The 11,985-nt window shown below is 41.7% G+C and overlaps 1 protein-coding gene across 1 annotated transcript in view; it reads left to right on the forward strand.

Annotated features, from left to right (window-relative positions):
* Nucleotides 1-11,351, forward strand: part of PXDC1 (PX domain containing 1) — a 29,900-nt gene extending 18,549 nt beyond the window's left edge. The window contains exons 4-5 of the mRNA XM_084619084.1: nt 2,526-2,637; nt 9,676-11,351. Of these exons, the coding sequence (XP_084475210.1) occupies nt 2,526-2,637; nt 9,676-9,793 (230 nt within the window). The 3' untranslated portion in view covers nt 9,794-11,351. The remainder of the gene's footprint in view (nt 1-2,525; nt 2,638-9,675) is intronic.
* Nucleotides 11,352-11,985: the final 634 nt, after the last annotated feature.

An 11,985-nucleotide genomic window follows, 5' to 3' on the forward strand; every position in this document is an offset into this window, starting at 1 on the left:
GCTGTGGAAACAATGGGACCTGAACAAGAATACGTTTTTAAATCCCAAATTAACTCCTACAGTTTATAATCACACCTGACTTGATTTGTTTTTTCCTCTCTGTCTGGGTATCCAAAAGCACTCTGTGGTATTCAGTCTTATGTACTGACTGGCTGTTATAAAGAATTTCAAAATAAAGCCCAGAATCCGCTGTTTAGTTGATACAACCCTAGTCTGAATTTTGCACAGTGAAATGACTGCATTGTTGAGTTGATGGTTCCAGCAGATGGCACTAAAGGTTAACTTCTAAAATGCTTCATACTGCAGGGGTAATGCTGTAATATTCTTAGGTCATGTCAAGGACACTCGGAAAAAACTGTGACATGCTGGGCTTGCTTTACATTGGATATAATACAACTCTCTAGGTGACTTGTAACCTCTGAGTATGCTGCAAAAATATTTTGTAGTCACTAAAAGAAAACCAACTGTGTCCAGCACAGTCCACTCCAGATTAAAATATTTGAACCAAACAAAACTCACCAGATGAAAGCAGAGTCTGATCCTTGACTTTGCATCTCAGTCTACTGAACAGTGTTTGACAGGGAGTCACGGCTGAAGTGGGATTCTGGAGGGATTCAGTGTAAAACCTCTCACAGATACATCCTGTTCAACTTGGGTGCAATACAAAATGGACCAGAAGTCAGAGAATAATTTTTCCACATAAACATAGAGGCACATGAGTGTTAGTCTGAATGCAAAAATGTACCTTTATTGTAAAAAATTTAAACCTCAGGTCTTTTCACATCTAAGGTCGGTCGGTATCACAGGGTGGCAAACACTTTGGGTTCAAGATGCAAACCTTTTGTGTCCAGACCCACCCCACCACCCTTTCAACAGCGGGATAGTTCTCTTGTTGTTCCTGCAGATAATGCTCAAAACTAACAAACAGGGCCTGGTTCTCCTCTTAATTTCGTGTATATCAGGAAAAAGATCTATTGAAGTCAGTGGCAGTATGAAATGAGTGCAAGTGAGAGGAGACTCCAAGGATGTGCCAGCCCCAGTGTACTTTTGCTGCTCCCAGTGAATGAAAGGTGTTCTAATGAACATGGGGCTAAAATCTCTGATGTAAATGGGTAAGAAACCATTAAAGGCAATGCTGCTGTATCCATGTATACCAGTTGCAAATTTGCCCCCGAATTGTAACTTGGTTTCATGCAGAATTTATAAAGTAAATGCAGGTATGTTTCTTCACTCCCTGCCTGAGAGCTTTAACTTTGAAGTTTAGTTAACTTATTGTTAGATGTAGGAGTGTTAATTCATGATCATAGAATCATAGAATATCAGAGTTGGAAGAGACCTCGGGAGGTCATCTAGTCCAACCCCCTGCTCAAAGCAGGACCAATCCCCAATTTTTGCCCCAGATCCCTAAATGGCCCCCTCAAGGATTGAGCTCGCAACCCTGGGTTTAGCAGGCCAATGCTCAAACCACTGACCTATCCCTCCCCCCAAAGAACACCGAGCCAGGCAGGAGTCGAACCTACAATCTTCTGATCCGTAGTCAGATGCGTTATCCATTGCGCCACTGGCCCTGAATCAAACGTCTCTCCCTTTTATCATGTTCTTTCTTCCCTCTTGGCTTAGCCCCCACCCTTCCACTCATTTGAGTTGCAAGTGTTGGGCCTAATCTTGATTGAAGTCAATGGCATTCAGGCCCCAAAAGTGTAAGCTTGCTGCAGTGAGCTTGCTAAGTATTTATGATATCATAACTTTGTGTATTCACTGAGAGCCGAATCTAGTGCCCCATAAAGTCAATAGGTGTCTGTCCACTGATTTCAATGGGGATTGTGTCAGACCCTCCGACCTATAAAAAATGACTGTAGAATTCAGCCATTCTGAGCTGGTAGCATTTGCAGAGACGTAATGACTGCACAAGGCTCAAGGCAATAGAGAAGTGGGCCCAAGGAAAATTGCTGTTGGAAAACCTATTGTCTAACTTACTTTCAAGGTTGCTGTTGATTTAGAGTTGTAATTATTTCTTTTCTTTATCTTTTTGTTTAATTATGATAACTTGATGTCTGGGAAGAATACAATCAAGATACTGTTGGACTATAACCTTATGGAGCAGATGCCACTCCATTGAAGTCAGTGGGAATTTTGCCACAGGCTTTAATGGGAGCAGAATTTGGCCTTCTCCCAGATGGGAAGATTTGCTAAATATTCTCACATTAGGGTTCTGAACTGCAAATATTCAAGCACATGAGTTCAGTAGGACTGATCACAAGTAAAATTGCTCAGATGTTGCTCAAGTGGCTATGAAGTCAGCAAATGAGCCCAGCTCATCAATAAGCTACAAAATAATAAAAAGACTTTTTCTTTTAATTTAGCTTGCACAGATATTCACTGACACTTCAGTGTGTCCTGTTTGCAGTAATGTCAGCTTTGTGTGATGCACATCCACCCTATCCCTGCCTTGTCGCCCTCCCCCCCTTTTCTGGATCCATCTCAGACTTTCAGCATTTTACCTCTTTCTTCCCTTCTCCCCACAGAAATCATGCGTTCTAATGGATTTTGTTTAGCAAACACTGAAACAATAGTTATTGACCACAGTATACCAAACGGAAAAGACAAGCACCTGGATGTAGATTCAGCAGAGCACTTGTAAGTATACATTGTTCCTGAGTATTGGGGTCTTTAAATTAATTGTAACCTTCTCCTAACAACATTTTAATGCCCAGACAAACCCAGTGCTGTGCGAAGACCTGTGTTGGTAAAATTGCCCGTCTAGCTGATTAAAGGTTGGTTAGTTTGGCTGGGCTGTAAGGGTCTGTCTATGCTGCAGCTGGGAGTGAGCCTCCCAGCCTGGGTAGACAGACTTGTGCTAGCAGGGCGTAACCTACTATGCTAAAAATAGCTGTGTGGACGTTTCAGTGCCGGCAGCGGCTCGGGCTCCCCACTCGAGCTCGGACTCAGGGAGCAAGGTAGGCCTGAGCTTGGGTGGCTAGCTTGAGCCTATGCCGTGCTGCAACATCTACACAACTATATTTGGCATACTCGCATGAGCTCCACTGGCACAAGTCTGTCCACCTGGGCTGGGAGGCTCGCTCATAGCTGCAGTGCAGACGTACCCTAACGGCCCATTGCAGCAGTCATAAAAATCAATAGACTCCCAATGGAGTGTCATAAGAACATAAGCACGGCCATACTGGGTCAGACCAAAGGTCCATCAAGCCCAGTATCCTGTCCTTTGACAGTGGCCAATGGCAGGTGCCCCAAAGGGAATGAACAGACAGGTTATCATCAAGTGATCCATGCCCTGTCACCCAATCCCAGCTTCTGGCAAACAGAGGCTAGGGACACCATTCCTGCCCATCCTAGCTAATAGCCATTGATGGACCTATCTTCCATGAATCTATCTAGCTCCCTTTTGAATCCCGTTATAGTATTTGCCTTCACAACACCCTTTGGCAAGGAGTTCCAGAGGTTGACAGTGCATTGCGTGAAAAAATACTTTCTTGTGTTTGTTTTAAACCTGCTACCTATTAATTTCATTTGGTGACCCCTTGTTCTTGCATTATGAGAAGGAGTAAATAACAACTTCCTTGTTTACTTTCTCTATACCACTCATGATTTTATAGACCTCTATTATATCCCCCCTTAGTCACCTCTTTTCCAAGCTGAAAAGTCCGAGTCTTATTAATCTCTCCTCATACGGAAGCCATTCTATACCCCTAATCATTTTTGTTGCTCTTTTCTGAACCTTTTCCAATTCCAGTATATCTTTTTTGAGATGGGGCGACCATATCTGCATGCAGTATTCAAGGTGTGGGTGTACCATGGATTTATAAAGAGGCAATCTGATATTTTCTGTCTTATTATCTATCCCTTTCTTGATGATTCCCAACATTCTGTTCACTTTTTTGACTGTCGCTGCACATTGAGTGGATGATTTCAGAGAACTGTCCACAATGACTCAAAGATCTCTTTCTTGAGTGGTAACAGCTAATTTAGACCCTATCATTGTATATGTATAGTTAGGATTATGTTTTCCAATGTGCATTACTTTGCCTTTATCAACATTAAATTTCATCTGCCATTTTGTTGCCCAGTCACCCGGTTTTGTGACCTAAAGGAGACTGGCCCTCTTCTGGTGGAAAAACTGTGGATGCAACATGGGGCCTCAAGGGTGATTGGTACCAAGGGTCTGATGTGTGCGACAGAATGCTGAGAACTAGTAGCTGACCCAGCACTCTGATCACTGAGCTTTAATTAGTTACCCCAGAAGAGGCCTGCTGGAGGAGTGGAGTATTTAATTATCTAATCAAACTGGGGGATGGGAGGACTGATGGGCTAAGGGGCTAATTATCCTATTAGCTGAGAGGGTAGTTAAAAAGCATGGAAAGGAAGTGCAAGGGAGGCCGCTAGCAGAATTCAGAGGAAGCAAGAGGTTGGGGTGGTGAGAGCGCTCCCTAGAGAAAGGGCTGAGGACTAGAGGAAACTGCAGAGAAAGTTGCTGCACAGGATTGTGATGGTGGTTTGGTGGAGGTAATATCAATAAAACTCAGGAGGTGCTAGCAGACAGAAAGCATCCCAAGCTGTTTGTGTGGGATCTCAGAACAAGAGCGGACACTGGCCTGTTACACTTTGTCTTTGGTGAGAGCTGGATTGAATCCAGTGTGTGGAAAAGTGAAGGATCCGTAGAGAGGCGAAATCCTCCTAGGAGGCAAGCAATTTATTACTCAGTGACTAAAATATACCTTCTTATTTGTTATTGCTCCCCCTTTGGGTCTGCATTGTAGGCACTTTGGGGATAAAGTTTTCAAATAGAGTTTGAGTCGATGAGTATGTTGACAGATTAATTTTTATGGAAATGCACTCCTGTAAAGTTCTGTCATGCCAACTGATTGATGTTTCACTTTAATAGCTTCAACTAGATGGAGGTAACAGTGTATTCAAGCATTTTAAATATTTGCAGTGAAAAACACTGAGCTACCCATTAGTCAAGCCAGTAAAAACCAAGGAAAACAAGGGAGGAAAAACGTCATGGATCAAATGGACAGAAGCTTGGTTTCCAAACTTAAGGTCTTTTCTAAACTGCATTTAGAATGTGATCTGTATCAGTTTGCTAAAGGGTTTAAAGGATGTTGAGGGCCCCTGTTTTAATCAATGGGAATTTTGCCATTGACTTTAATGTGGCCAGGATCTTGCTCCTTGTTTCAAACTTTGATCCTTGATAACATAGTTTGAACTGTAGCACATATAGGGCCATAATCCAATGGCTGGAAGTAGGCGTAAAAAGATCCAGTGTCTGGAAGCTGAAGTCATCAAAGCTGAAACTGGAAAGCAGACATACATTTTTAATTGTGAGGGTAATTAACCATTGGAACAGGTTACCAAGGGACATGATAGATTTTTCCATCACTTAGATTCTTTTAGAAAGACATCCAGTCTTGATTTAAAAATATGCTCTAGCCCAGCCAAAAGTTGTTAGGCTACAACAGGGGATCAGATGGTGTAATGCAGTGGCCTGTGGTATGCGTGAGGTCTGACTGGATGATCATAACAGGCCCTTCTGGCCTTAAAATCTGTGAAATATATAACAGATGCAGGGTTTTCAGACGAACTGTGGTGAAATAAATAAGCGAATGAAACAGGATGTCTTTACCCATTCATATTCTAAATTCAGAGGTAGCTTGTTTTCTCTTGCAGGGAACGGTTCAGAAGTTAATAACTGAAAATCTATACGTGTGCTGTTCTTAGGCTGAATTGAGGTCCTTCTTGCCGTTGTATTTTATAGCCAATCACTTGTGTAAGATGTGGTTTTATCAAAGGCAGAGTTAGTGAAGATTTCCTATATTGCAGATGTAAATGTAGGTTGATAATCTTCAGTAAAAGTATACATTTTTTTGGAGTGTTATGGAATCCATTTGCAGTCTGTGTACAGTTGAATTGACTGGATTGGTGCTTTCTGTCTGAAATAAGAGCTAATTCCTGTTTGGCTGACTAGTCTCACCTGAAATGAAAACTTGTAGATCCACATTTTTCTTCAGCAACTCTAAGATATTGTAAGCTAAATAGGGCTTGGCTAGCTTTGAACTTGGATAGAAAATTTGCACAGAATACCTACATGCTTCAGAAAGTGGTACTGGAGATTCAGTAGATGGCACTCTTTCCTATAAGTCTTTATTGAACCAGTGTCCAACATTCAGAGGCATTAGATCGTGAGTGGTGCTGTGTTTTGTAAGATCCATAAAATGGAAATCCTGATCATGCTTCATTAAAGATGTTGTAGCACTTTTGTAAGCAGGAGAGTTAGTGCTGGTGTTCTGGCCAAATGCCAGTTTGAGTAACTGTATTCTGCCCCTTTAATTTCCCCTGTAATTTTAGAGCCTGTTTTGTGCCCTGTGTGACCTTGGATGGCCTGGAAAGGATTCAGATTTAGAATTTCACTTAGCTGTATTCTTCACATCCTGTCCTGAAATGTGTTGTACTGTTGCAGTATGCTGTGAAACGACTGTGTTCCATCCCAGAGGTGGCAGAAATGATCCCCTTGTGTATAGTTTGTAATCTTTTGAGAGGAAAAAGTGCTAAATAGACATCTTCTACTCATCATAATTTAGTCGCTGGTTTTGCTTTAGTCACTGGTTTGCTGTACATGAGCCTTATCTTACAAGGGTTATTTGGACCCTTTCTGCCAGCAGCAGGTGGTGAAAACTGTGGAGTTGGCCATGCTGCTTTCTAGTAAAAATCCACTGTAATAGAAGATGTGCATTTTTAAGGACAACCCTACTGTAGTGTTATTAGCATGTAGAGCTCTGGATAGGGGATTTTTATGTAAGTGAATGCAAATAAGTTAAATAGAGAGCTGTGCTGAAATACTAATGTTGGGAATAGAACATTGCCAGAAATGTAAAATCCTACCATTTACTATCAGGAAAAGAAAATGCTATCACTGACCTTTAAGATCTACCCAGAGAGAGCAGAGGCACTATACAGATACTGATCTTATGCGGGCTGATACATGGGACCAGGCTCTCTTCTCCCACCAATTTTACACTAGTGTTACTTCATTGACTTCTGTGGAGTTATTCTTGGTTTACAATCATGTAGATTATGAGAGGAGAATCAGCTAATACTTTCTTCACCAGCAGCACACTGTCCCTGATTCTCCTCTCACTTACCCATGATTTACACTGGTGCAATCGTATTATAAGGAGAGAAATTACCCATTTTGCATCAGTGTGTACAATGAGAGGAGAATTAGGCCCTTTGTGAGGACGTATCTTTTGAGGAACTAGGGAATAATTAGTGAGGACAGAGGAAGGAATCTGCATGTAATTAATAGTCTGAAGAACTATTGTTTCAGAAACTCTCACTTGGGAAAATGACTTGTTTGTAACGTCTCAGAAGCATGTTAAATATCCTACTGCAGTGCTGTCTGATGCAGTCTCCTTAACTGAGTTCAGCTTCACATGAAGATTTTAAAATATTGCAGAGTCTAGGGTATATGTCCCACTTTAAACAGAAGTGTCATCTGTTCTTCAGGAGAGATACTGATGGGGGAAAGATAGAATCTTAACAGACCTGTCTCCTGCTTTTCTAGTTTTTTCACCCTGAACATAAGACCATGGAAAGTAGATAGAAGCCTGGTATCAGAATGCTATGGCGTGTTTAAAATATTCCTGCCAATGACTTGTGAAGCTTCTGAAACCAAAAGAAAGAGTTTGATGGAGAAATTGCATGTAGGGTTGGAAGCTTTTGACTGCCATTACTTTGCCCCAGCTCTTTTTGGTTCATCTCTGGAATAGCGTGCCCTAATGGCAATCTGTGGTAAAGTTGCTGGGATGACTGTAGTTATGTTACTCAGCTGCAGCAGTCTAATCAGTTCAGATGAATGTGATGACCCAGCTTTACACTGAACTATTTAAGGCTTCATCTGTTTGGTCTCTCTTCAGAGAATTCGATGATGTCTAACAAGATGTCGGAAAATATTAATATTGGCTCCATGCCAAGCGAGGCAGGTCCCATAATGCAGCAGCATGAAGATGGTGCAGAAAATGTCAAAGGAAGAGAAACTGAGAATAGGATCATTTTTTATTCTGGTCCAGCTAAACTAGGTTTACTAAAACCTTGTGTGAGTAGGGGATGGCAGTCAGGCTGTAGGCATTAGAGAGGGATACACTGACTCATCAAGAAATTGCAGTCATTCTGTCATAGTTTAGTTCCTTATTCTGACTTGTTGCAAAAGCCAAATGCAAAGCATTGTATATAAAAGGAAAGGATTATATCTCCATTTTCAGACCAAAACAAAAGCAGATTCCATTCAGACTCTGTCCTCTGTGTTCTCAGAACAGAAGCATTTGAAATAGCTGCCAAAGGCTGTGAGAATGAAATGAGAGGATTTGGGCCTCAATTGCATGACTCATTTTTCTAGTGCTTGCTTGCTAGCTTCCTTCCTTCCTTCATCACCAGCATGTTTTAACCTAGAAGAGAGAGAGATGGTTCACTCACATATGAGAGTGTGGTTCAGTAGGATTAACTCTAGAGGTTCTTCTTAAGTGCTCCACTTGCAGTCATTAACATACCATAGTTTGAACTTCTCTTGGCTAGTAAAATTTAAGCAACTCCTCTCCTAGATCTTTGACATTGCCTGATAGAACATTGACTTCCTGGGAACAGAGCCTTCCTGTGGTTGGTTGGCAGTAGGGGAGGCATGGAGAAAAGAATTCTTGAGAATGACTTGGCTACTGTTTTTGACCTAGGCCAACTTTCATATGCCACACTAACAATGTATCACAAATACACAGTGTCATCAAGTACTATGATGACAACTGCCATAGGTGGCAACTATCATATTAGGGTGCTCATCCTTGTGGTAATAATTTTTAATAAACACTGTTAGCTAATGAGATGGATAACTTACTGCCTCCATATGGATACCATGCTATCTTATGAGGTTTGGTCTGGTTTTTCATTCAGGGCATGTTTTTAAGAAGATAACCATCTTATTTTACTGAAAACAAACTGATCCTCCCTCCATTCATTTCCATGGTTTAGAAAGACACAGGCCTACCGTTAACTGGGAGGTGGGAGGTGGTGTCGGGGGGAATCTCTCTAGTCCTGTAACACTAAATGATTCTGAAACTGGCGGTAGATGCTGTACTACTTTGGTCAGTGTATCAAAGAAGCATGATTACAGTCTGTCAGCGGTTCACAGACTGTGATCTGTGAGACACCAGTAGTCCTTATGGGCCTTCCTTGGTGGAGCATTCTGAAAAACAAAGCGCTGCTTCATTAGGATGAAGCGCTGAGGTACTGGAAGAAGGGGCGGATTCCTGGGAGGATCATTCTCTTACAAAGTAGTCTGCACAAAGATAAAGCTGCAATAAAGCATTAGAAATACTTCTACTGTTACTCAGGTCTGATGTGAACTAAGCCTAGTTGGTAATACTTACTCAAAACATTGCCCTGAAAGGTGGGCAAGCAACATTAGCTGGAGATAAAGCTCAAGAAAGCATTCTTGTTTGCGGTCTTGTTTCCACATGGTTCGCTAGCAAGTATCTTTCCTCATTGTTTCCTGGATTCAGTCTTCAGTTGTTTTACCTCTCTTTCCACAATTTATGTTCATTCTTTCCTTTGTCCTCCACTCCTTTGTCCCATGCTGTGTAAGTGATTTGACTTTTTTTTTTTTAATTTTAGGTTTGAAAGTGTTAGTGAGTTTACTTCAGAGCTAGAAGACACTGATGATCCAGCAGCCTATGTCACCAACTTGACATATTACCACCTGGTCCCATTTGAGACGGATATTTTGGACTGAGGCTTTCCAGGGACCCAGTCAGCTAGCATCCAACTGATTTCTTTGCTCATAGACTCTGCTATCCCCTTGCTCTTCTATGAATAAAGCTGTGTGATTAAAAACAGCAGAGAAGTTGCTGCAGATATGCCATGAAACTGATTTTGCAGCCTAGCCCTTCATTGTGACTCAAGGAGGTACCTTGCAAGGAAGTAACTGCTTCAACAAACTCCTTTTTCCCTGAAAGGAATGTAGCAAGATCTTTGGGCTACTTGGATCCAAGGAAATCATCTTGGCAAAGGCCATGGCAACCACTACACTGACAAAACCATAAGCAATCGTGCTGTCGTTTGGCACCGGTGGTCACTGGTATACAATGCAACTTGTACAAAAGACTACCCATATTAGCAGCTTCCTGTCTTAAAACGTCACCACAAAATATCCCCAGATGTACCGAGTACACTTCCACTCCACCTTTATTAGAAGACCACCTCTGTTAAGCTATCAACATTTGTCAGTCCCTTTATGTGGTCACTTAAGACAGGCCCCATAGTTTGTTGTCTGTTCAGCTGTGAGATGACAGGTGCCTTACGTATAATGTTACAAATACCATAGAGTGCCTACAGGAAACCAATGCACAATCTGATTACTTTACCTCTGTTAATCCTTGGGTGTTGTTTAATCATCCGAGAGCTGACTTCTTTCCTTTCCTTTCCTGAAATAGGAGAGCAAACTGGCATGGCAATGGAAAGCTTATAATGCTGAGGTACCTTGAATTACATCAGAGTTCTGGAAAGCTGATAGGAAGGCTGAACTGCCTTGCTAAGAATGGTCAATGTATGCCAGGCACTTGGATCTGGTTTTTCTCTTGGACCAGGAAATCTGAGCAGTGCTTGCAGTTGTTTACACAAGATGGATAATTACCTTTGTGTATTACTTTCCAGGGAGTGGGGAGATTTAAGCCCTGTTGGGACTGAGAATTAAAGATAAACTGCAATGTATCTTACGAGGACAAGAAAAAAGAAACCACCGCAGCTCAGATAGTCTGCTTAACCCACTCCCATAGACCCAATGGGCCTGATTCTGATCTTGCCTACACTGGTTTCATACCAATGAAATTCTATTCACCTCAGTGGAGTTACTCCAGTGTCAGAGAGAGCAGAATCAGACCCCAAAGGCTCTTTACTACTGAGTAGTACAACATTAACCTCTCTTAGAGCTCAATCTTGTAAATTGCTGAGCACCCTGCACTCCCAATATGAGCTCAACACCCTGCATGATCAGGCCCTGACCTTTCGTCAAGCATTTAGTGTAGTAATGGCCAGAATTAATTTAAAGAGATATGAACTGAGAAGAGTGCATTTTGAGCTGGTTATCTGCACAATGGCTTTGCCTTGGTCCTGAAGAACTTGGCACAGCTCCTCTCCGGTATACTCTTCAGTGCTCTGTGTATAATAACAGTAAACAGAATTTGCTAATGTACATAATAAATTATTGAGAATCCTAATTCCTTTACACAGTATGTTTTTAAAATATATATTTAATGAAATAAAATTACTCACCTTAAGTATGATAACTTCCATTTAAAGTGTTGACTTCCATTTATTTTTCATGGAGAGTAAGTCTCTGAGACCTGAGTCTCTGCTTTTTCCTCCAATAATTTTGGAAACAGGTTAAGTAATTGCTGCTTTTTCTGTGCTGCTTGTGTTCTCATGCTGCAGATATAATTAATACCCAAGTGAAAGCTACAGGGCTGGGTACTGATCTCACTTCTGTACAAACATGGATTAACACCACTGCCTTCTGTGGAGCTGCTTGGGATTTATACAGGTGAAAATGAGATCAAATCTGGCATCTATAGTTTCTCGGGGTGGAGGAGTTCCTTAAACTGGAATGTAATAGGAAACTTCCTTTTTTCGTGTTCTTGAACTAGATTTATTTTCTTTGCCCACTAACTACAGTTCTTCAGTCTATGCTTCCAGCTGATTATTACTGGGTAGCCGCATTATCTAATGGAAGGGGCACTGGTGGACCGGGAATTGGGAGATCTGAGTCATGTTCCTTGCTCTGTTACTAACCTGCTATGGGACCTTGGGCAACTATACTTCACTGCCCTGTGCCTCAGTTTCCCCATTTGAAAATTCTGCCTGCTATCTCCATTTTACAAGTGCCTACGCCCCACTGACATCCCCTAAGACATAAGTATTCTTGTAAAT

Source organism: Lepidochelys olivacea (genome assembly GCF_965140295.1).
Source record: "Lepidochelys olivacea isolate rLepOli2 genome assembly, chromosome: 2".
Lineage (NCBI taxonomy): Eukaryota > Metazoa > Chordata > Testudines > Cheloniidae > Lepidochelys > Lepidochelys olivacea.